We start from the raw sequence: 23,356 nt of genomic DNA, 5'->3' as shown, positions 1-23,356 counted from the left end.
GCCTCGCGGGCATACCAGAGCTCTCTAACAAATGAGTCCAATCTCTCTCAACGGAAGAGAAGAGTTGAGCTTCTCGAAGCTCACGGGAAAAAGCTTAGTGGTGGATGAAGTGTTCTCTGCGGGGAAGACACAAGGAAACAAAAGGTGCTCCGTGCGGTGGTGTGAAAGCGAGTGAGATTTTATTTTAGCTTCGTTCACTCCTCGATAGAGTTTGGCGGAATGGCGGGAACACAACCGTGGCAGATGAAGTCGATACGTTTCGGAACCTTCCCTTGGAATTGACAAACCCTGACGGCCCGGACCTACACCAGAAATTCGTCCGCGGCTCCCCAAGAAAAGTCTCGCGGCTCCTAGGGGAGCCGCGGCTACCAGGTTCGGCGGCTCCCCCAGAAAAGTCCCGCGGCTCCCCTAGGAGCCGCGGCTCCCAGGTTGGGAACCGCTGCTCTAGAGTCTAGACGCATCTCGCAATCTTCTCTGATAGCCAAACGGTAACGCCTTTTTGATCATGCATGATAAAGGTGCGGACATGCCGTCGTACGAGTTCCCTAACGTTAACAACGATTGAACATTTTGGACAATGCACTCCACGAATCTGATGAACTTAGTACAAGGATCCTCGTTTCTCAATCTCATACGTATAGGGTCAAGCAAGAAAAAGGAACGATGAGTCGTTCTTGGGGATACGGATCCGACCGTCGAAGCAGGGGAGCAAGCTTCTTGCTTGGTACTTCCCCATTTCCTGATGCCGATTATCTTTTACCAGACGCGGATCAAGTAATGCTTCTTCATCAATCATGAGACGAAGAGTGTCTGATTTCCGATCCACAAAACACCTCCGAGTGAAGCGCAGAAATCTCCGGAGCATAAGACAATTACATGTGCCGGTTCGCGCAGAGCCCGCTCTCTTAAGCCCTGACAGCGGCATCCGTCCTGACGGCATGTCTCTGACTCCTTGGACTCCAGGTAGACTTCTGGTGTGGGACGTCTCCATCCGTGACACCTTTTCCCCGAGTTACATGGGCTTGGCGAGAAGTGTGGGTGCCGTGGCCGCCAGAGGTGAACGTGACAAAAACATCCATTCCAGAACACTCTCAGAGGAATATATTTTCCTCCCCTTCGTTATTGAAACTTCGGGCGTCTGGGGCGAACAGGCGACTGCTTTCTCCAAGGAGATCGGTGGACGACTTGAGCAGGCTGCCGGGGAAACACGCTCGACGGCATTCTTCAGACAGAAAATCGCACTGGAGACCCAGCGAGGCAACGCAAGATTGCTTCTCGACGCTCTGTCCCGCGATAGGGGTCTTGATGAGCTTTTCTTCGTGTGAAATTTTCCTTAAATTAAAAACCCGTAGATTCAATTTAATGAAAATTTTATTCACTAGGTCACTAGACCATTACATTGGGGATGGCCGATGGCTGCCCGTATGTGTGAAATTCCCGACGCTTGGAGATGGTTCACAAAAACATTACCGCGGAAACACGTCGCACTTTTTAGGTCTACGGAAGCAATTCTTTGGCGCAGGGACACGGTTCCAGATTATTGCCGGTAGATAAGCCGACCAAGACGAACAATCATACGGGGAATGAGTTAGGATCTGCGCGATTAAGATCGAGCGGTCGATGCGATTGGGGCGACGCTTGAAGGGAATGCGAATACTACACATACATACGAGGTGCTCGGACGCTCTCGGACTCTTCTTCAATGACAATCCTGCTTTAATGTTCATCTGAAGGTTCGCGATCTCCGTCCCGATTGGAAAGGATCGCGATTGAACGTTCGAACTCTTACTTGGGAGACGAGCTTCTCGTTCCGGTTTCCAGAATTCTGTCGCAACCCTGGGAATCGTTCAGATGTTTCGCGTCTCGATGACGCAATCGTGGAGCCGCCCGTGGGCGCCAATTTCTAAGAGGTTTGAAGCTTTTGCGCTTTTTTAAGTCACAATTTCGGAATCGCGATAGAGTTTCAATGAACGGCGGAATTCCGCGAGAGAGCTTTCGCTGCTTCACCGTCGTTTCCCACCAGCTTCTCTCGGTTCCAATCTTCCGCTGCAGCGAGGTCCGGGTCTGGAAGAAGCGCACTGTGATAGTTCTAGCTATAGAATAAAGAGAATAGCACATATATCGGACCGGATTAGGCATCGTACGCTGCAAACAGAAATGGAATCACGATTTCATGGTGGAATTGACTTGGACGAGTTGTCGATATTCGAGAACAGAAATCGGAGAGCCGGGATCTTGATCCGATGAAGGGAAGGCGATTATTTCCACAGGATGTGGATTCCAGTATCTCTCCCGCGCGAAACCTTGCTTACCTATTCTCATTGCTGAGCGCCGCGCCGTTCGCTCCAGAAGGAATTTCCCTCCCTCAATCCTCTCCGATTTTCCCTCTCTCCCACATGCTTCTGAATTCTGAGCGGTCGATTGTCGTCTTCTTCGAATATACAATGGTGTAAACTCGTTCGATTCAGTTTGTCCATGGTCTGGAAAAAATGACACATTTTTAATTTTATTCATCGATGCGAGAAACGGTCGAGTTCCTTGAACTCGTGGTCTTACCCCGTCATAAACACCATGGAGAACCTGAGCGAAGAATTGCGCCAACGGATCGAGTTCAACAAAGCGCAGGCTCTTGCGCGAAGAAAACAAAAGGAAGCTGAAAGAATTGCTCAGTCAAGAGAGCCGCAGCTCAACCCCGTGCCAGCACCGGATCCCTCAGCCGCTCCTAGAGGCGTCTCGACGCACCACGGAAATGCGAGCAACTTTTTCGGCAAGAAAACTTTCGAGAACACGGTGAGGAGTTCGATAGAAGTTCCTCTTCGAGTTAGATTGCTCCAAATGAATACCGTGCCGCCGAACGATTGTTCGAGCGTATTAGGCTCGAATAGATATTTTCTTGGGACGCATTCTTTAACGTAAACCTGATCATCTATTGGTGACTCTGCAGTCTCGAGCGGTCAGCACGTTCCATAAGGCCCAGGTGGGGCCAACGAAGGTGAGAGACTAGAATCTTGGCACTGGATTCGCCTTATATACAGCCCATATTGGTTGCGACTCCTCGATTCTCTGATTACCTGATATCGTGATTGCGGTGAGAGATCCTAAATCTAGAAAAATCCTCAGGATACGAAGGCTCCGAAAAAAGAAGCGGCGAAAACAACGGGAATGTGCTTCCTTCTTTCCGGAGAGGAATTTCGCTTACAATGTGGCTTCAATCAAGCGCTCATCGATTTATTCAAATCTCACCCGAAAGGGCGGTGAGTGTTCACTGAAGGAATCAGTCTCTGCGCCGATGACCAGGGATGTCCCCAAAAAAAGCTCACCGTCCGCGAGTTAGAGCAGTTCTTCTTCCATTCAGGCTCGATCCGACCACTCGGAATTACGTATTCAAGCTCGAGTGCCATGAGAGTTTGCTCAACGCCGCCAAGAAAGTCGCACCAGAAGTTACAATAACCGGTCTTCCACTGTTCATATCCAAAGTAAATCTCCACTCGAGCGTTTGTGCCGACGTTACAGAGAATATTTCCGACCAAGCGGATTGGTTTTCATGATTGTCTCTTTATCACAGATGCTGCGATCCAACATTAAACAACCCGACAGTCAGGTGGATCTCCGTAGCATCGATCCCAAGCTACGCAAAGCTCTGATGCCGTTCCAAACCGAGGGAGTTGTCAGAGGAATCAGTCAAAACGGGAAAATTCTAATTGCCGACGACATGGGTCTCGGTGAGCTTCCAAATGTTCGATTCTGAGATAGAACCCCAACTGGGCCGATTTTCTAATCGAGCGTCATCCTCTCAATCGATGCATGCTAACCGGAGATTCGGCTGCGAGACTGCGATCCTCGCGAGGACTTATTCTCCGTTCACATTTTTCTCGCATCAGACTTATATGCATACCGTTGAGCGGAATGATGAGGGGCACAGGGACCACCTACCGCCAGACTATCCGTGTCTTCTGGGGCTCCCGGCTCATCCTTATTTTCTTATTCTCGTTTCTCTGACGATTTCCCTCTCCCCCTTCAGGTAAGACGGTCCAGAGTCTCGCTATTGCAAGCTATTATCGGGAAGAGTGGCCTCTCTTGATTGTCTGTCCCTCGTCGATGCGCTTCAATTGGAGACAAGCGATCGTTCAGTGGCTACCTTCGTTGACCGAGGATGACATACAGGTGTGACTCGAAACCGGCAGCAATGGAATGATATAGACGCCTGAAAAACATTTCGGGGTCCGAACAGATTCCGTGCGCCCCGAGCTCTGGATGCACTTCCCTGGAGTCTTCACGGAACTTCATTTTGCAGGTTATCGTCAAGACGAATGAGCCTCTAGGCGCTAATCAAGTTGTGATCACCTCTTATGAAATGATGGGTCGAAGAAGCGAGGATTTGCTTGGCGGTAATTTCAAGGTGAGAGGCTCCACAACTCCGCTTTTTCCTTCGTCCGCCCGAGCCCTGGAGCCCGCCTATCGCATGTTGGATCATTTGACCCACGCTTCCAGGTACTCATATTCGACGAGTCGCATTTCCTCAAAAACTACAAGTCTCAGCGTACGAAAGTCGCGCAAGAATTGAGCGCTGAAAGCCGTCGCATTATACTGCTGTCTGGGACTCCAGCTCTGTCGAGACCGGTCGAACTCTACCCTCAAATTCGATGTCTGGCTCTGAAACATCTTCCTTCGATATACGATTTCGCTGCCAGGTACCGTATTCCCAATCTCATCGCTCCCCGTGGAAAAGTGAGAAGATCTTATGGGAGGAATGCATGTGTAGTTCCTGTGGCTCATATCCCGAGTCTTCAGTACGGTTCGTACTGAACTCGAATCGATGCTTGATCGCTCGTCATTGTGAGCTCCCTGGGGGTGCTGCTCGTGGGCATTCCTCCGGCGATCATCTTGAGCGGATCGAAGATCGCTCCGGACGCTTCACGCGCTGGTGACTCATAAGAATTGAATTGCAGGTATTGCAACGCACGCGAAACCCGATTCGGACTCGATATGTCCGGGAGTTCGAATTTGGAGGAATTGCACATTCTCTTGAAAGCGATCATCATGATCCGAAGACTGAAGAGCGAAGTCTTGGATCAGCTGCCAGCCAAGCAGAGGAATGTGCTCATTCTAGATCCCACACTCGTGGACGCCAAAGACGCGCAAGCCGACAACTACAGTTTGCTGCTTCAAAAAGAGAGCCTCACGTGAGATTCCCGAATTTCCGCTTTCTGATGCACGAACCCATCTTATTTTCGAAAATTGTTCGGCAGAGGAGCTCCCTTCGAATCTGACGACGTTTGACCGTCTTTCAGGGATTCGGAGAAGCGCAGCGCTCTCATGAGTTATTTCCGTTTGACGAGCGAGATGAAGAGGAAAGCCGTGTGCAAGTACATCGAAGAACTCTTGGAGAGTGATTGCAAATTCCTCGTTTTCGCTCATCACCAGGTATGCACGATCATTGTAGCCTTTTCGCCTCTCACAGATCTACGGGGAACATTACAGCAGACTCGCTCGCTCGAGGACGGAGTACTAAAACTTTCGTCGTTCCCCCCCAGTATCTCCTCAACGCCTTGGCGGAAGTATTGACGAAGAAGAAGGTGAAATACATTCGCATCGACGGGAAGGTTTGTATTCCGCCCCTCTCCCCCATGTCCTTTGTTTTGCGGTCGTCACATCCGACTGGCTCGCAAGCTGAGTTCTTGCGATCCCCCGACAGGTTTCATCAGAAGCACGTCAGACTCTATGCGAGGAATTCCAGACGTCAGACGCTTGCCGTGTCGCACTGCTCAGCATCACCGCGGCGAACGCCGGTACGAACAGCCGGAGAATCGGAGAAACCCCCGCATTTTATGCATGACTGAAGGACGAGACGAATGACAGACCTTATCTGATGAACGAAAGTGAGAACAATGTCATTATCAAAGCCTATAATCAACGTCTTTCTGCCTAATAGGCATAACCCTCCACGCGGCGAGTCTTGTTGTGTTCGCGGAATTATTCTGGAACCCTGGCATTTTGACGCAGGCGGAAGATCGAGTCCATCGTATTGGACAGGTTGGCGGGCAATCTATTCATCTACATTTGGGAATTACATAAATTTCGATGCTCGTCTAGTCCAAGGGAACTGACCCTCTGCTCCCTCCTTCAGACGCAAACATGCTTGGTGACGTACCTGATTGCGAGAGGTACGGCCGATGATTTCATATGGCCCATCATCGAAGGAAAACTGTCCGTGCTGAATCGCGCGGGCTTGAGCAAGGATAGCTTCACGGGAGCTATGCACGAGGTTTGTCTATGCTTATCTGTACGAAGCTCAGCGGCTTCGACTGACTGAGTGGTCCCAACGCGAGTCGGTCGATGAGAGATATGAACTCATTCGCTTTCCAGAAAAAAGAGCATAAGGCAAGAACCAGTGATGACTCAGACGATGGCATGGACTACGAATCTCGGTGAGTGTTTCATATATTCATTCTATTCAGAAATGGAGACTGAAAGCTCTCTCATCCATCGAATCGACCTTCCTCCGCAGGCCAGCAACCACGAAACGTCAGAAAACCATGCTCGATTTTGTCTCGTTGTCGGAAGACTCCTTCTGGGCTGACCTTTCACAGGATACGACGCTGCCTGACATTTGAGCCGTCGTTCACGTCGGTCGACGGAAAAATTCCATCGCTGCCGCGATCGACGCCTTCCTAGCTCATCGCCGAATGAAGAACGACCTGCCGATTTGCCTCACTCTCGTAGGCACTTATTCTCGGAGATCGGTGGATTTTACATCTGAGGGTGGATCGTCCGGCTCAGGCGCCTTCTCGGAGGCGCTCTAGAGTGGTAGTCATAGTGGATCCATCCAGACGAATAAAGCTACGTTTTTTGAAAATAACCTTTCTCTTTATTCTAATTCATCTGTTCCTCATCGAATAGGGTAAGAAGTGGATTTGTATCATGGGTCTCGTGAAGTTTTGTCTCAGATCAAATTCAGCCCCCTCCTTCGACGATATACATCTGTGATCATACCGCTCCCCTGGGTACCCGCTTGGCGCTACACCGATCATGCTATCTCGTACCTAAAGACTACTCCGCGACGATCCTTCCCCACTACATTGAGGAATCTGGCTCCCGCCGACCGATCTCTAATTTGTGTTAAGGCATTATATGCAGTTCGTGGAAATGAGCTCCCGCGGTGAAAACAGAATATATCCTTAAGTATTTTGTGGTTCGAACTGTGCTACGCCGTTTCCCACACTGTTTGCATCGTAGGAAAATTCCGATGGAATCTCAGCTTCAGAGCTCGCGTCTATGAATCATGTAAGCTCCCGAAAAGTATGTTCTTGTATTTCATCGGCGACACTCAACGAGCACAGTTTCCCTCGAAATGCAGCCGCCGTGCGCCGCAGCCCGTCAGGCGCAAGTCGAGGAAGAATATATCTGCATAATCTGACTTCAGAAACGACTGATTTCCTCTAGTTCATGATCGGCACCCGAGCCAGAGATCGAGTTCGCCGAATCTCACTCCTGCCTTGCTCGATTTCCGATACCGGACGCAAATTCTAAGGGTCGCTTAGACGCTCTGGTATCCACGCTGCCTGTTCTTCCTTCGCGCAATCAGGTAAGCAACAAGAATCACGACGACGAGAATAGCGAGAGCTGAGCCGATGGCGATGATCACCACATCGGAGTGATAGTCCGACACGCACTCGAGCTGCGATCCGACGAAGGCGGCGCTCTTCTCCTGAAACAGCACAAACGTTACCAAACAGAATCATAGAGGCCTAACAGACGGCCCATCGAGAACTAATCCTCTCTTCGCTCACCCTCTGGAAGGCTTGGTATTTCAGCTCGGAAAAGATGAGCTTGACATTCTCTTCACCGAGAGAAACTTCGGATGCGCTTTGGCACTTGTAGTATTGCTTCATTGGCGTTGAGAATTGAGTGAGGTTATCTGTGGGAAATACATTCGGTCAGTCTGCGACGTCCAACGACTGAGGGCGCTTCCGCTCCCTGTGGCGGCGGCACACGGTGTCGGTAATCGTTCACTATCCCGAAATTCGCTGTCCTAACCTCTGTCGGCGACGAGGCTGGACGCCTGAACCGAGAGCGATTTGACGAAGAAGTTTGAAGCATCGTGTCCGATGACGATCTGGAGTTTGTAGTCATCCGCAGACTCGATCCACAAGGTGACCTGGGAATCGTCACAGCTTGAGCCTTTCCTCACTAAGCTCCCGTTGACGAATGGGTAGCTGGTGGCGTTCTGGGTGACAACAATCCTCGCCAGGACCACGGCGCAAACCTCCGCTGAAATTCGATTCACGGTGTGAGATAGTTCCGCGGGAGCATCCGAAGCATCCTGATTCGTCAAGTCGAAGAGTCTTCCGGAAGAGCGATCAATTACCTCCGTTCTGGAGTGTGTAGTTCCCGAGCGTTGCCTCCCTCGGCTTCGGAGGAGCAGGTGTTGTAGTGGGGCCATGGGTGGTTGGGGCATGCGTAGTTGGGGCACTGGTGGTCGGGGCATGGGTGGTCGGGGCCTGAGTCGTCGGGGCCTGGGTCGTTGGCGGAGCCGTCGACGAGGTGGTCGTCGCAGCCGTTGTAGAAGTCGTCGGCGGTGCTTCTGTCGTACCCTTGGTGGTGGTTTCTAAAAGAATAATCAACAGAGTCAGTCTTTCGACACAGGAATATCGATACTCGAGATTTGGAGTACCTTGCTTCGGTCACTCACAGAGATTCCTAGGGCAACCATCTGACTCCCAGCTCGGAGAGTCAGGTGTCCACATTATACGATCGTCCGAATGTCGTGAATATGCAGCAGCACACAGCGCTCGATCATATATGTATCTCGCTCGTACGCTGGTCTCCGCGCTTGCTCGGTCGCTCGTCATCGCCACTTTTGTCAGGAGTAATAGGCCAGCAATATGAAAACACTCCACCGACTGTGTTTGTATATTCCGCACGAAGTCAATTGATCTCTCGTCTAAACATGGCCGAATCGGTATTTCGAATCACAAACCAATATCCTGTTTTGTAGCTGACCGCGACATGCACCGGAATCCATCGAGTAGACTAAATATTATGAGCCTACGATCGCCAAGCGGTATCCGTTGGAGGAGTTTTGCAATGATTCAGGGGATCGCCGCTCGAATACCGCGGCATTACAGAGTCCATACTCTCGCGGTCCCCAGCGGAATTTCGGCGTAGAGGAAAACCTGCGGAAGCTCTTTCCGCAGCGGAGAGAATTGCCAGCACGCAGTCCGCAATTTTCCGCCCGAAGATAACTCCAACCGGCGGCGATTCATCACTGACTCTCTCGGTACCCGAAGAAGATACCACACAATCTCCGCACTTCGAACAGATTAGCGTATGCGGATAGAGGAGCGTAGAATCTAGCGGATGACGTTAGTCAGAGGATAACGCCCCTTCAATCTGAGTTTCCACGCGCTTGTCGACACTGTTTGGAGCAATCAGAGCTCTCGATAATTTTTTTTTGAGACTTGATCTCAAGTTGTAATTCTCTTCTAACACGCGCCTAACGCAGAACTTCATTTATCCATGAACGAGACAGCCTCGGAATCGGTATTTTCAATATTGTCTGCTGCTCGCTCAGAGGAGACGCTGACCGACAAGCTCGATGACGTGCTGTATTCTGCCCGTGTTGTAATGATGCCCACAGCCACTTCATGTGATTTCCTGTTCCTCGATAGATCGGACTAGTCGAAAGAACGAGATATCGGCGACGGAGCCGGTTCCCATTGGCGACCAAGGAATCACTATATCTCGCGCTGAGAAGTGGTAACTGAGCTAGCGCCTCGACAAGACAATCGAGTTTCCATGAGTAGTGTTACAAGAACTCGAAGAAATCGTAGCTGGCCCTGCACTTTAACTCATCGAACTTTCCACATGGGATACATTCAGTTCGAACTCTCCCGAGAAGCTCCGCAGCAGCCGATACCGAGCTGTAGTGCCTTGTCTGCTCGCAAGCTTCTAGAAAGGCGATTTGGCAACGACGCAATTTGCGAAATGACCCTTATGATTTCGTCGCCAATGAAATCGAAGTATCTGTAGCGAAACGTGCGAGTTGCTATGCGAGTTCAAAAGGTCGTGTGCAACATCAAAGTCGCATCGCTCGATTCCGGCTCGTCGCGGAGCTCGCTTGCAGCCCCCGCTCACTCCCGATGCAAAAAATATCCGTCGACGATATGTGCTCGGGGTAACAAGTCCGTCGTCGATAAGTCGGCCGCACGTTTTCAATGATATCTCAAGTATGCACAAGACGGCGTGGAATTTCTCTGTCCCCAGTCGCCGCCTCCTGAAGCTTGTCGCCTCCGAGAGTGCTTTTCCTGTTCAGATGTCCTACCTTGAGTCACGGCCACAGCCACGAATGCAGCCATGAAAACAGCGGTCGGGAACCTCATGATGGAACACGGTTGAGATGCAGAATCCTTAGAAGTCAACCTTTAGCAGGTTCTGTGAAACCCGATCGGAACTCAATGACGGCCTCCTACGTCGAAGTTCACTCACTGACTGAATTACTCTCAATGACAAAGCTCGCTACTTGACGGATGGGCTTTCTGGCAGTCGCCGCCGCTGTGCAGTCGATAGAGTGGGAGAGAGGTGAGGGTAATAATCTTCAAGTTTCTCTCATGTGTTTCTCTGGCATAGCGCTTGCAGACGACTGTGTACGCGAATGATGGTCATGGTTTATGATACCGGCGGAATAGCGGTGCGATGCGTGCGGTGTGTCTCGGCGATGGGGCATCCGCCACTGGCAGTTTGGTGAATTCTGCTCTTTGAATGCGCGTACGAAACTCACATGGATTGATTCGCTCCCACCTTGGTCTCAAGGGCGAAACGTCGTCGAGTGATTCGCTGCTTGCCACGAGATGAGACCGATCTCGAGCCGACATCGATTCATTCGTCGACGTCATTCATTAGTCGGTACATGTCGTTTTCTCGGAGTGGATACCTATCGTGGATAGATGGTCGGACTATCGAATTTGAAAACTTCTCCCCGGTCCACCTGAGCCTTTGCACGCAGTGGCGGACGACTCGCGGGGGAAGCCCATCAGCTGTAGAGAGAAACTGATCAGGGGAAAGCAGAGATCTGAATCAGCTGAGGCGACCCCTTTGGAGTTTCATTTTCTCGAGTTGTTGCATCATTCCATCGGTTGGAGTTCCACCTCCTCCGTTGACGGAAGAGGATTATCTGCGAACTCTGCACTCGGGATTTCAACCCAGCCACGCGCAAAATGAATCCACGAAGGGATCCGTTCCTCCTAGATCATCAGAAGAATCAGCTACGGTTTCCGACAAAATTCCGGGACCGCGAGGCTTGAGAGTCCAATCTCGAACACCGCCGAGCTCCCCCAAGAGAGACCGAGAATCAGAGACCGTGGATCAATTGCCGTTTGGATGAGAGATTTTGAGCGGAACTCTCGCAACGAAAAAAGAATGAAGTATCCGGGATGGCTCTCACATCGCTCCTCACGGAGGGCATGAATTACGGCGGTCAAATGCTCGGGGGAAGATGGATTTCAGCACCTTGTCTGAAGCAATCACATGTCCGATTTTGCCCGAGCATTATAAACTAATCGTGCCATACATTCTCCTGCATCCAGAGGAAATGAGAGTACTTAGATCTCCAAGACTGATTCCGTTCTCAACCAGGAGCGGCGGCCAACACAGACGAGTTTGTTGTCATGTAGAGAAATTACTACCACTCACACATGGGCGGCGCCATATTTGATTCAAGCTGGCGCGCTTCGATTCGTCTAGTAGGTCTGACGGTTGTGGTGTTTTCGAATGAGACTTGAGCCGCGATAGGTTCGGATCCCTCTTCTCAGAGCCCCGTGCGATTCAAACTTGAAAAGCTGAGTTTGTGCAGCCTCCCGACTTTGGGATCCGTCAATCTCGACAATGACGAGCTTATTCCGGAATCTCGAAAATGTACTGGATACTGTTCAGAGACGGCCGTCATCTAAAGATTCGTGCGCAGAGAAGATAAAGCAGTTGATCATCGAAAACGGGTGAGCTGAAAAATCTTCCGGTCGAATTCTCGCCCATGGACAGCTGCTGCGGATCTTCCAGCAATTCTCGAACTCTCGGTCGAAACGAATACCATGGATTTCCTCCCCGGACATCGACGGCGAACTAAGATCTACGAGTTTAGCTCGGAAGAAGTTCCCGTTATATAGTATGATAGAGTCCTCCCGAATCTCGGAAGTGTCTTGTCAATAGAGCTCTCTTATAGTTTTGACCAGGAAGGTCTTGCTTTGGAACCACATATCCGCTGCGCATCCGGCTACCCCAGTTCGCGATGGCAATTAGAGTCCCTGCGTCGCATCCTACTCAATTCAGAGTGACTTTTGTCCAAGCTGACATTTCGTGACGGGAGTGTGTTTTTGTTTCAGGTGGGAAATCGTTTGGTTTGGCGATACAAGATCGAGTAACCCTCGAGGCCTGAACCATATTGTCAACTTCATCTTGACCTGCAAGGATCTCCGCGAAGATGCCTGTTCAAGACTTATTGATTTCATAACCACTCTCGCGAACTTCGTGGAGCTAGCAGAGAATGGTGAACAGCCACTATTCACCAAGCTCTTTGACAAAATTATACCATTCTGTTCTGTGAGTTTCTGAGATTCAAAGATATCATATTTCTTGGGAAATGTTCGACTACAGACAAAAGTACCGTCGACGAGCATCTCTGACTTCGCTCCGTGCTCGCGTAATTTTCCAGGATGTATGCCCGATACGCCGCCTTAGAGCTGCGACTATGCTCGTACGAATGATTAGAAAACTCAAGAACGAGGAATTCCTCTCTGATGCTCAGTTCGATGATATGGCGAACTTGGCCCCGAGTCTCGCCATAGACAAGGTACGCCTCCGAGAACATACTTCTGTTCTCGTATGCTTCATGAGGATAGCTCCGCATCCTGATGCTTTGATTGGGCGTCTCGAATTCTTTCTGCTATTGTTTCGTCCCATTCGCGCAGGTACCTGCAATCCGTTGCGAGGGTATACGGCTCCTAGCGAAGCTGCAAGATCCTCGAGATCCATCCTGCGTGTACATAAACAAGATCCTCTTCCATATGGGAAAAGATCCGAAAGCTGAGGTAAATTTCATCCCCCGAGTCTGCGAGGCATTATCGCCCATTTTTGTGAGTGCTTCGCTCCGAGGCTGGCGCTGCTTCTCAGAGGAGGCTCCTGAAAATTAAGCTTCCCATGTAGGTCCGGCGCACTTGCGTAGAGGTCATTGCGCTCAGTTCGCGCTCTCTGGCGAAAATTCAGCGACGATCCATGGATGTCAGTGCCTCCGTCCGGAAACAAGTTTACATGGTCTACGCTAAAAGACTGAAACTCAAAGTGCTCCAGCTTACCGACCGAACTCATATATTAACTCGCGGCTTGATGGACCGCAGCCCGAGCGTTGTTCAGGTTGGGAAAACATTCGTCTTCAATGAAAGCTTGTTTGCGAGCGATGTCGAGATGGAACTGCGATCGCGTACATCGATCGAAACATCAATCCGGAATGACCAGTCGTTTTCGCGCAGGTTGTCACCGACGAATTATTACCCAACTGGTTGGAACAGTGTGACGGAAGTCTCTATAGTCTCTTCGGTAATCTGGATCCGTATCACAAGCCTGAGACGACCTCCCGAGTGATCGAGGTTTTCCTAGATAAGAAGAGGAAAGAGGATGCCCTCGAGGCATTCATCGATGATTTCGTTGAGAATCGTTTGCCGGCCGGTGAGTCAATGTCTGGGATTGTGTCTTGGGAGAATATCCTGCGGAATTCGACGCTGTTCCCGCTATAACCATACCTAATGGGGATGATTTCACATCAAATCATGCTCTGGAGTTTTCCCAATGCTGCTTCATTCCCACAGGCGATTCCCTCAAAGAGGAGACGATAACTGCTCCGATCCTGATCGTTTGGCGCGAACTCATCATATATTTGAGAAAGCACGGCGATGATGAACTTTGTCACGCGTTCCTTTTCAAGGTACCCATGAGTATTTCGCCCATCAGATTCGCCTTTCGGTCTTTTCCGAGCCTTCTCCTGATAGAGAGAGAACTCCGTCGGTGTAGATGCCTCCTATTTCTCGCGAAACTCATTTGCAGGTGCTGCCGCCCACTGGACGCCTGGCTCATCTCATGGTGCGGACAGTCGGCAAATCAGAGGATACGCTCCAGGCGCTGGAGATTGTGAATCATCGCTTGGTTTGCACACAACTGATACTGCTATTGACTCACGCCGATTTCTCGGATTTCGCTGGGAAAAGTCGTCTGAATGAGGCCGTGAAAACTTTCCTCGCCCAACGGCAGATGGAGCACTTTGTCGAGCCTCTGGTTAGCAAAATAGCGTTGTGCCATTCGGTGTTACGCCGTACATTCTTGGTGATCGAGAAATTTGTCGCGTCCAATCGATCATGCCGGATTTTTTTGTGAAAACTCTCCGCTCCACCACAGGTTGGGCTCCTTGCCATTCTCCACGACAATCAAAGCGACGCAGTCTTCCGCGAGGTCCTCGAAGTAATCTCCGAAATCGAAAGTCCTTTCCTGGACGCTCAAGATCAAGCTAACGTCCTCAGCAGGAGTATGTGCGACGCGGACCTCGAGATGGAGGTCGACCCCGTCAACGGCGGAAAGGCTGAGAGCCACAAGAACACTTCCAGGGGTGAAGAACCCATAGAAGTTGTCCAAGCGAGAGTACAACTCACCCTCTTGCGCGAAAAAATCGAAAATCTTGTCGCCACTCAGCAGTTCCTGTTGGCTCAAGAGACCAAATTCGAGATGGAGAAGCATCAGGCTATCGTCGATCAATATGAGGAGACCAAGAAGAAACAGGAACAAAGCTTCTTAGCGAAGAACGATGACGATGATGATTTCGAGAAGTCGTTCGAGCGCGGACTTGAAAAAGAGAGGCAGACTGAATTCAAGGTTGGTGTGCCTTCAGACTCGGAAGATAGCTCCGTCCATTACGCCATGCGAGCTTCTCCAGAAAAAGCAATCCACTCCCAACTCCGGTCACCGTGTAAAATTACAGGACCTAGTCACTGACGACCAGACTACCCGCCGATGTCTCGCTATAATGTCGCTGGCGATCCAGAAAGCGACGCCGAAGCGTCTGGACACCATGTTGCAGAATTTCATCGAGCAGAGAGCTCTCCAAGTGAGTCATAACACCCGTAGAGGATTCTTGATTCTCACGATAAGCGAATCGTACTCGCGCGATGCTTCTCCGAAAAACTCCGCCTCCAAGCATAATTATCGTTCCAGGCTATCTGCAGATCACAACTAGAGGTCCGAGCCGAGGCTGTTCGCTGCCTGAGCTTCGGTTGCATACTGAATAAGGACTTCGCCAAGAGCAAAATACCAATTCTGACTCACATTGCGAAGAGCGACGTCGAGAACATCCGAGTCATCGCTCTGCAAGGTGCGTCATCTTTCTCACCAGACCCCAATCCTCTCTGTTTCGAAAGCTCAGATAAGAGGTTTTCTTCACGCTGATTCTAGGAATCGTTTGTTTCAGGCATTTTCGATCTTCTCTTGCGATTCGGTATCAAGACATTTTCAGAAGAAGAGAACTCGATGCTTTCGACTCATCTGTCCTTCTCGGCGATGTCGAGTGTCCCGACGGAAGCCCTCCAAGCGATCATAACATTCCTGGCGGATTTCCTGAAACTGAAGAGTGAAAAACTCCTCGAAGTTGTTATCGAAGGCTTATGCAAACTGATGTTTGTCGGCCACTTGGTTTCGCCCCGTATCCTGGCTCATCTGTTGTCGTTCTGGTTCAACGTCAATTACTCGAAGAACGCAACCATAATTCACTGCCTGTCCTTGTTCTTCGAAGCTTACCCGAGGGTGCGTTCTGCCTTATGCACAATTCCACAGAAGTAATCGGAAGAGTTTCGTACTCGATTTATGCATCTCAGTCCAAACGATTCCCTCCCATCACCAAACCTTTTTCAGATGTCAAAAGACCGCATGGATGTTGTGCGAGAAGCGTTCTTTCCCTGTGTCCGACTTTTCTTAGATGCAAGTGATTCTTCGGCACTGGCTACCGTGAACGTGGATCGAGTCGTCGAGACCCTGATATCCCTCTGCGACATCAGGTAAGCACATCGGATCCGAGACGCTCGATAAGCGGCTCGTAATCCCGTAGAGACCTCAAGCATGCTATTTTGTTCCTCTGCAGATGTATGCCAGCCGATAAAATTCGAATGGACGACACCCCGACGCCTCACGATCATCTAGCCGAGGACCTTCTATCGAAATTATTGAGGGATCCCTATTGCAGCGAGGTGAGCTTAATGTTAGGAGCACCTCAGGGAGAGTAATTCGACACCGCTCTCGAACTCGGCCCTGACTTCGGTCGTTTCCTATGAAGTCAGAACTCATAAAGAGATATTCCTTCAGGTCAAGTACTATTGTCGTGGACTGTCGCGTCTTTATATTAGCGGCTCGGCGGATCACCGGGCCCTCTTGAGATTATCCCGAAAACTTCTGAAGAGAATCGATTTGCCGATGTGCAAGAAGCAAATCCAGAAATTCGAGTCTTGCGTGCGTAAGTACGTCGAGAAAGACGATGAAAGCCAGAACAGTGGTGATCGTGCGGAGACTCCTGCGGCGCCAAAGGGCGATGAAGAATCCGATAGCGACGAGGAACCCGCTTCGCTGGCCCATGACGTCGCGCTCCGGAAAACTCTCCGTCGGAGCTCGAACTTGGCTGAAGCTTTGTTTTCGGACTCTGACTAATGAGCCACGAGGGTCGAATAAATCTACAGATCCGAGATACACTGTACACTGGGAATAAAATCAGACAGTGTTTAATGTAAGAAGGATAGTCTTGAGTATCGAGGTATATGCAGACTGACGCTTGACTGCCTGAAGGTTTTGAAAATCGAACGGGTAGAGCTCTGTTCCCCAACAGTTTTCGGGGGGGGGGAAGGAATGGCGACCTGCGAGGACGCCCCACATCTCCCCAGGGCCAACGGAGCCAACGCCCCTCGACACAAATAATGACGATTTTCGAATACCGTAGCGCTATAGCCAGTATTCAAGCGCCTCAGCATAGAAAGACGAAAGCTTCTCAAGTCCGAATGACGATGGAAATCTTTTATTCGAGCATTATATCCTGGAGCGAGCAGAGAAATTTCGAACTCGATCAGTCGTCCTTGAGAGTATGACAGAGCGATCGTAGATTTTGCATCTTCCCTAGTTCTCGGATCCCCTGTTGCTTCGTTCCGTCAGATTTACATCGGGAGAGCTTCATTTGAGGAACTTTATTTTCTCCTCATAGAAATTTAGGAAGCCCGATTGCGGTTCCTCGAGCGGGACCGTTCCCTCGACGGACTTCGGGAGAAGCTTCTCTCCCGGGCTCCCCCTCGTGGCGCTCCTCCGCCTCTGGCTTCGGCACGATCCTTTCCATACGACCTACTGCGAGATCTGGATCGGCTCCGGGAGAAAGAACGTCTTCGTTCGAAACTCCTTGAACGAGATCGACGACCTCCACGCCCTCCACGATGACCTCCGTTGCGCCGTTTTCCGTGGGACATCTCGCATTTCACGCGAGAGCCGCAGATCCTGTTGAGTAGGAAATCTTAGTTCGAAATCGATGCCTCGGCTGCATTGTTGGACAAGAGCGTACCGTCAGAAGTCAATCGGCTCGGCGAGCTCTCGATACGGTCACTCCGAGCTTCACGGACACACTACGCACCACAGACCTTCGGAGGACGGGGAAACGTAGCAAAAGAAGAAATCGGCTGACTGATTGACGCTTGGGCGAACGAAGGGCGCGATTTCGGACGAAGACAGTATCGTAGGAGCTGTGTCCACGAGCGTCTTAATCTATCGAAGTAGTCGAACACAATCGAAGCTCGGCAAAGGATACGCTCGAGCGTGCCTCGAGCCTTGGTGTGCGGACGTAAGAGAGGATTTCGCTGCACCGATTACAGACGTATTAGGATGTCTCGGCTGTAGATGCTGTGCGCTGTATGGCCAACCGGAGTTCGACGTCGAGGCAGATAGGGTCTAGATCCCCCAGAAGACTTCACCCAATCGACTCTTATAAGTCTAGAGTGCAGCTTGATCGAAAGCTGAAGAACGATCTGCTCGTTGTTTTCCCCGTGAGAACGGTCGACAAGGTTACCACCCGAAGGGGGCCGACCACCGTATTTCGTCGATTATAGCGACAGCCCCAGCAGGAGCTCAAGTTCAGAGGATCATGGACAGGAAAGCGAGGGAAGGATCGGTAGTACACATGTAGGGAAAATTATCCGAGGTAGGACATCAAGGCATGCCCCTATGATTGAGGAAATACGGTATACGGAGCCGAGCAAGAGGGGGTCCGGTTGCTCTCCGCATAGGGGATAGTCGGGGGAACAATGTCGAAGGATCCCACGCCGCGAGATCGGAACATGGCTGTTATCATGATATTGTTTCCGAGCACGCCCCTGGCTGGTTGAATGCGTTCTCTTGGTCGTGTTGACAGAGAACGAAAATTTCGATTAGAGGCACCAAATGTGCTTTTGAAGCATAGTATCACATGTTTGTCGATGCTCTAAACTCGAAACTTACCTACTACCGTCGACCGCTCTGACGGCATCCTCGGCGTCCCGAGAGTCCTCGAACTCGACGAAAGCGAAACCGGGCGGGTTTCTGGCGACCCACACATTGCGGAGATTGCCGTATTTGCTGAATACTGATTCGACGTCGTGCCGGGAGGCATGAGTGGCCAAGTTCCCGATGTACACCTTACAGGTCAACTCCCAGTCACGCTTAGACATCTGCAATAGAATAATTTGGAGAGTTATTCCGAGAGCTCTCCGCCGCCGGTCATAGCAGGAGTCAGAACCGCCGAGCTGAGAGAAAGCTCCGCTCCCTGTGCCTTCATAGCAACGACATATGTACATGGAGACTCCGTGATAAGTGTCCGATTCGGGAGTATCCTCTCGCTCGGACTTGGATGCCGTCACTAAACAGAATCAGAACCCCTCAAAGAATCCCGGTGTAGGTTTCCATGCGAGAATGCACCCGACGGCTTCTGACTATGGAGGAGCGTCGCTCCAGTGGGCCGTCGCTCCGACATATTCCGGCTCCAGCTCGCGTGAGCATCACTGATGTTTTAGCACGGAATCTGGAGCCGCTGAGCCCGTACACCGCTCGGGGAGATCGTGTTCCAGCTCAGGAATTGAGGCTCCATGCAAATCTTCGGAGCTTACCTTGGAATCGCCTTGTTCCGACTATCAACTTTGGGAGCGCAGTCTCTGCAGGAGCCTCGTCCGGAGTGTCTGCGTGTTTGTACCGCCCGCCGCCACAAACAAGCTTTGAGAGAGCACAGACTTGCGCTCCGCGCCTCGTGTGTCCGATTCGTAACCACACACCCGCCAGCTTCTGTGGCGCCGCGAGCACCCCAGCGGCGAGAGGTGTTGCGGCCGAGCAGCACTGCGCAAACGAGCTCGAGCTGATCGAAGAACCGGCAATTCTAGCTGAGGGGGGAACCCGGAGTGACTGGGTGATTTAAGCTTTCATAGAGAATTTCGATCACGAATATGTATCAGGATCCTGATCGATCAAGGACCATCGAGCAGGAAATCTCGAGGAAGCTGATTCGGTGAAGCTTGCCCCTATTTCGGGTGCTCCAATATATAAAGCCTGCCTCCCCTCCGAGCGGGGCGTCCACCCGGCCCGACTCCAGCTCTTCGGTTCGGCTCGAACGCGACTCAAGGGTGGGGCGTCTGCGCGAGGACGCGTTTCAAATCTGGGGTAAACCCTGATAGGACTTGACTGAACCCTGATATGTACTTTGAGCTGCTGATGATGGAGGGCAATTGTGAGCAATCTTCGGAGCGGGTGCAGCGCTCGCTTATCCAGAACAACGATGTGGAGCCATTACTTCAAAATCGGCAGGAGAGGATGAAGCACGAGACTTGGTCGGATCGCAAGCGGAGCCGGGGGTCGAGTCGAACCGGTCAGCGCGAACTGATCTTTGGAATTCCACCGGGCTAAGATCTCGCGGGTGAATGTATGAGCCAAAGAATCTCGACACAGCCCCATCCACTCTCTCTCAGCAGTCTCAGCAGGGAGCATCAAGTCCTCATCGGGATTGGGAAAAACAAACAGAGTCGAGATGAAAGACGTGACCACGCTGAAGCTCCAACCAGGAAATCATCAGAATCATCAAGTTCTCCTTCCTCCAGCACATGTCGCCTCCGCCGAATCTCAGAGCTCCCCCCTCCCACGCTTCGTCTGCGGCCGTCCGACAAAGCATTCTTGCTATGGTGACTCTCCGATGTGGAAATTAGACGGTCCACCGCATCGGGGCGACGGCGTCCGACAGCTGCAGCGATCGTCCCTTGATTAGTCCCGATGACCCCCTCACGAGAGCCGTGACCGAAGTCGGTCCCTCTCTGACTGAGTGACTCCGAGATTTCTGCGGGGTAAATCATGATCATGAGCCAATGTCTCGCCTGTTTGTCCGTCGAGATCGAAAAATATTCCTCTCGGAAGCGCAGGTTTTCGGCCTTGATCCTCTTGGGTACATTTGCTCTATGGATCCGTCCTCGGAAGCAATGTGAATAACAGTACCCGGGACGTTAGACCTAGGCTGTGCATATCAGCTCGAGGAAGTTGAGTGGGTGAGGGCAGCCGTCTGAACACGGGAACTTCTAAGTACCGCTCTCATTACATCGCTCGCTGTGGGGCGAACGGATTTCTTTTTATTTCCCCTCCTCAGGCGGATGGTGAAGTCCATTGAATCAATCACGAGAACCAATCATCATCGTTGTCGGAGCAGGATCTGCGGGTCGTGAGCGGTTGAGGGGCGAGGCCATTCTCGGCCGATCATGAACGAGAATTCTCTTACTCGTAACCAGGAGCCGTGCTTTTCAGAATACTTCCCCTACGGATCCCGCTTATCCTGGGGGGAGTCTCGAGGGACGAGTACTCCCAGCACGGAATAAAAGGAGATCGTCGTTTTTTTCCGCATCCGGTGCAGATCGGTGGCTCTCCAAGCTCTCCATTCCCCTGGAGCAATTCACGATCCATCCGCTTTGCTGTGTACAGCAGTCTTTGCGGTTGGCAGAACTACCGCCAGGGGGCGATCTACTGTTACGCTTCGTATTCCTCTCAATGCTTGCCACTACAAAACATTCGCTGGGCAATTGCAGCTCCGTTCGAATCCCGTGACAATCCAAATGGATACCGTTAACGCAGATATCATCATCGTAGGCGATACGGATACAGGCAAGACTAAGTGAGTTCAGTACCCGAAATACAGTGACTATGGTGTTCATATCTACATAGAGCGCGCAAACTCGAGACCAATGATTCATGATATTAGAATCCTCCATGGAATCGATTGAACTGTATGTTATTCGAACATCTATCCGAGCTCCCACTGTCATCATCTGTGTTGTCTGAGACTCGGAGGGAGCTCCACTGTTCTCCCTCGCTTGTGAGAAGACAAACATTCCTTTCCATTCTCGCGCTCTCTCACTCCAGTCATCCGAGAGCGAAGTTTCAGTCTCAGATATGGACTGGTCGCCGATCACAAGAGATCGGTGTGTAGAAATGAGGGTATATACCGCGGGCCGTTCATGGATTTGGAAAGCTTCCGGGAGCTCCCCGGGGAGTAGATTCACGAAATTGAGACTCTGGATTCAGAAATCAATGTTGAAGCATGCAGGGAGGTGTCAAGGGAGAATGGGGAGAAAAGGGAAGAATGAGTCGATGAGTTCCCTGTCAGAGCCAGCGGTCGGATTGCGGAGCTTTCCGAATAAATCGAGAGTGATTTGAACGACGAGACCGAGTGGTCTACTACGGTGACCATTCTCTGCTCGTTGTGCGTGTAGAAGCTTCTTCGAATGAACCATCCGAGATTTCAGAGCCTGCGAATCCACGACTACCCCCTGGGTCGTGATTTTTCGCCCGCATCGTTTCCATACCGCTAATTCCATACGACATGAGGAGTAAGATGGGTCTCGATTCATCGATCTAACCGATTCATTCGCTGGAATCGATCTTATCAAAGCCCGCTCTGTGTGTTGAGGGGAGCATCCGGATGTTGCTCACAATCAACAGTCGGAGGAGTTCATTGATTCTCGTTTCAACCTGCATGGCGTGTTCTCGACTGCAGGATAGCCCTGCATCCTGATCTAGAACCTGGTGGGGAGCTCGTTTCAACCTCCCAGTTGGGGCTCAGAGTCGGATCCAGCATCTTATTCCTCTGCTGGGCTGCTTGACGTGACGGGACGAGTGAGCCGAGGATTCCTATTCCAGTCTCATGCTCCGCTTCATCACGGCGAAGTTCGCGGAGAATTCCGGAAGAGCGACGTATATCGACTTCAAGTCTCGCACCGTTCCCCTGGGCGAAAAATTCGTCAGACTCAAGATCTGGGACACAGCAGGCTCCGAGAGGTTCCGCGCTCCTATGCGGCCCTATTATCGAAAAGCATATGGCGTCATTGTCGGTGAGTGGAACCTTCAGTGCCTCGAGGAGAAATGCCGTCAGCTCGTATTAATGAGTGCACCGTTTGGTAATTCTCTTCTTGTTCGCCGACCTTTAACTAGTCTACGATATCACGAGGCGCGAAACATTCAAAAATTTGCCGTCTTGGCTGGATGAAATCAAAGAATACTGCACCGAACGGAAACCAGTGATTTTGCTGTGTGGTCTCAAACTGGATCAAGATCCCAAGCGTGAAGTTTCGTATACCGAAGCGGTCATGTTCGCTGCGAAACACGAAATGCTGCATTGCGAGACTTCTGCAAAAACTGGAAAGAACGTTGATTTCTGTTTCCTCCAACTTGGAGCCAAGGTCAGTGCGTTCGGTCACCAGGGTTCTCCTCCGGCGATCCGACAGAAAACGTCCCAAAGGCTACTCTCCAGTATTTTTTCCAGATTCTGGAGAGACCGGACTTGTGCTCGAATTTGACCAATGGGACTCCGATCGTCGGCCGCAAGAAAACGAAAAATGACTCTTGTTGCTAGCATGAGGGCAGAACCCCCACCCATGCACTTCTTCTCCCCGGGAATCCAATTCAAGAGCTCACCTCGCACATATCTGGGCTGTGTATTTCAGATCGGTTCCTGAATAAAAGTTGTCGCTACTGTCGAGCATTTCTCATTCCTGAGGAAGACCTTGAGACTTCAATGAACGACGGCAGACGAATGAATCACTAGCAGCATGCAATATCGTAGACCGCAGGGAATCCTGCTAGGGAAACCGCACGGCTCCGCCTGTGGGAGACTTTTCGACTCACGGGACTTCCATCACTCGGGGGATGAATTCGTATAGCAAGACTGTATGAAACATTCACGGATCAGTCGCGTCGATTGAAGAACTCTTCTGCATCTGTCGCCGCTAGATGCTGGCCCTCAATG

General features: G+C 51.0%; 4 protein-coding genes across 4 annotated transcripts; 2 read left to right on the top strand and 2 right to left on the bottom strand.

Annotated features, from left to right (window-relative positions):
* Window positions 1–2,571: 2,571 nt before the first annotated feature.
* Window positions 2,572–6,614, top strand: Marcal1 (SWI/SNF-related matrix-associated actin-dependent regulator of chromatin subfamily A-like protein 1). Its single transcript, XM_003741121.2, has 16 exons — window positions 2,572–2,790; window positions 2,945–2,992; window positions 3,121–3,254; window positions 3,356–3,476; window positions 3,566–3,722; window positions 4,022–4,164; window positions 4,295–4,399; window positions 4,492–4,691; window positions 4,950–5,183; window positions 5,292–5,424; window positions 5,535–5,603; window positions 5,696–5,789; window positions 5,933–6,033; window positions 6,128–6,265; window positions 6,367–6,428; window positions 6,509–6,614. The coding sequence occupies exons 1-16, from the start codon at window positions 2,572–2,574 to the stop codon at window positions 6,612–6,614; spliced, it is 2,064 nt and encodes a 687-aa protein (XP_003741169.2).
* A 237-nt stretch (window positions 6,615–6,851) lies between these two features.
* On the bottom strand, window positions 6,852–10,558 carry LOC100907651 (integumentary mucin C.1). The gene is made up of 5 exons (XM_003741039.2): window positions 10,325–10,558; window positions 8,369–8,608; window positions 8,038–8,271; window positions 7,791–7,918; window positions 6,852–7,708 (listed from the first exon to the last, which is right to left on the bottom strand). The coding sequence occupies exons 1-5, from the start codon at window positions 10,380–10,382 to the stop codon at window positions 7,538–7,540; spliced, it is 831 nt and encodes a 276-aa protein (XP_003741087.1). The 5' UTR covers window positions 10,383–10,558; the 3' UTR covers window positions 6,852–7,537.
* On the bottom strand, window positions 10,519–19,208 carry LOC100907503 (RNA-binding protein 1). Its single transcript, XM_003741038.2, has 4 exons — window positions 19,194–19,208; window positions 18,550–18,758; window positions 17,294–17,556; window positions 10,519–10,538 (listed from the first exon to the last, which is right to left on the bottom strand). The coding sequence occupies exons 2-4, from the start codon at window positions 18,756–18,758 to the stop codon at window positions 10,519–10,521; spliced, it is 492 nt and encodes a 163-aa protein (XP_003741086.2). The 5' UTR covers window positions 19,194–19,208.
* Window positions 19,209–21,127: 1,919 nt separating this feature from the next.
* Window positions 21,128–23,089, top strand: LOC100907362 (ras-related protein Rab-4B). The gene is made up of 4 exons (XM_003741037.1): window positions 21,128–21,226; window positions 22,252–22,442; window positions 22,543–22,790; window positions 22,874–23,089. Exons 1-4 carry the CDS (start codon window positions 21,168–21,170, stop codon window positions 22,961–22,963), a joined length of 588 nt encoding a protein of 195 aa, XP_003741085.1. The 5' UTR covers window positions 21,128–21,167; the 3' UTR covers window positions 22,964–23,089.
* Window positions 23,090–23,356: the final 267 nt, after the last annotated feature.

Source organism: Galendromus occidentalis, unplaced genomic scaffold (genome assembly GCF_000255335.2).
Source record: "Galendromus occidentalis unplaced genomic scaffold, Mocc_1.1 scf7180000077121, whole genome shotgun sequence".
In the NCBI taxonomy this organism is placed as follows: domain Eukaryota; kingdom Metazoa; phylum Arthropoda; class Arachnida; order Mesostigmata; family Phytoseiidae; genus Galendromus; species Galendromus occidentalis.
The sequence above is the reverse complement of the archived record's forward strand: the minus strand, read 5'-3'. Positions and strand labels throughout refer to the sequence as shown.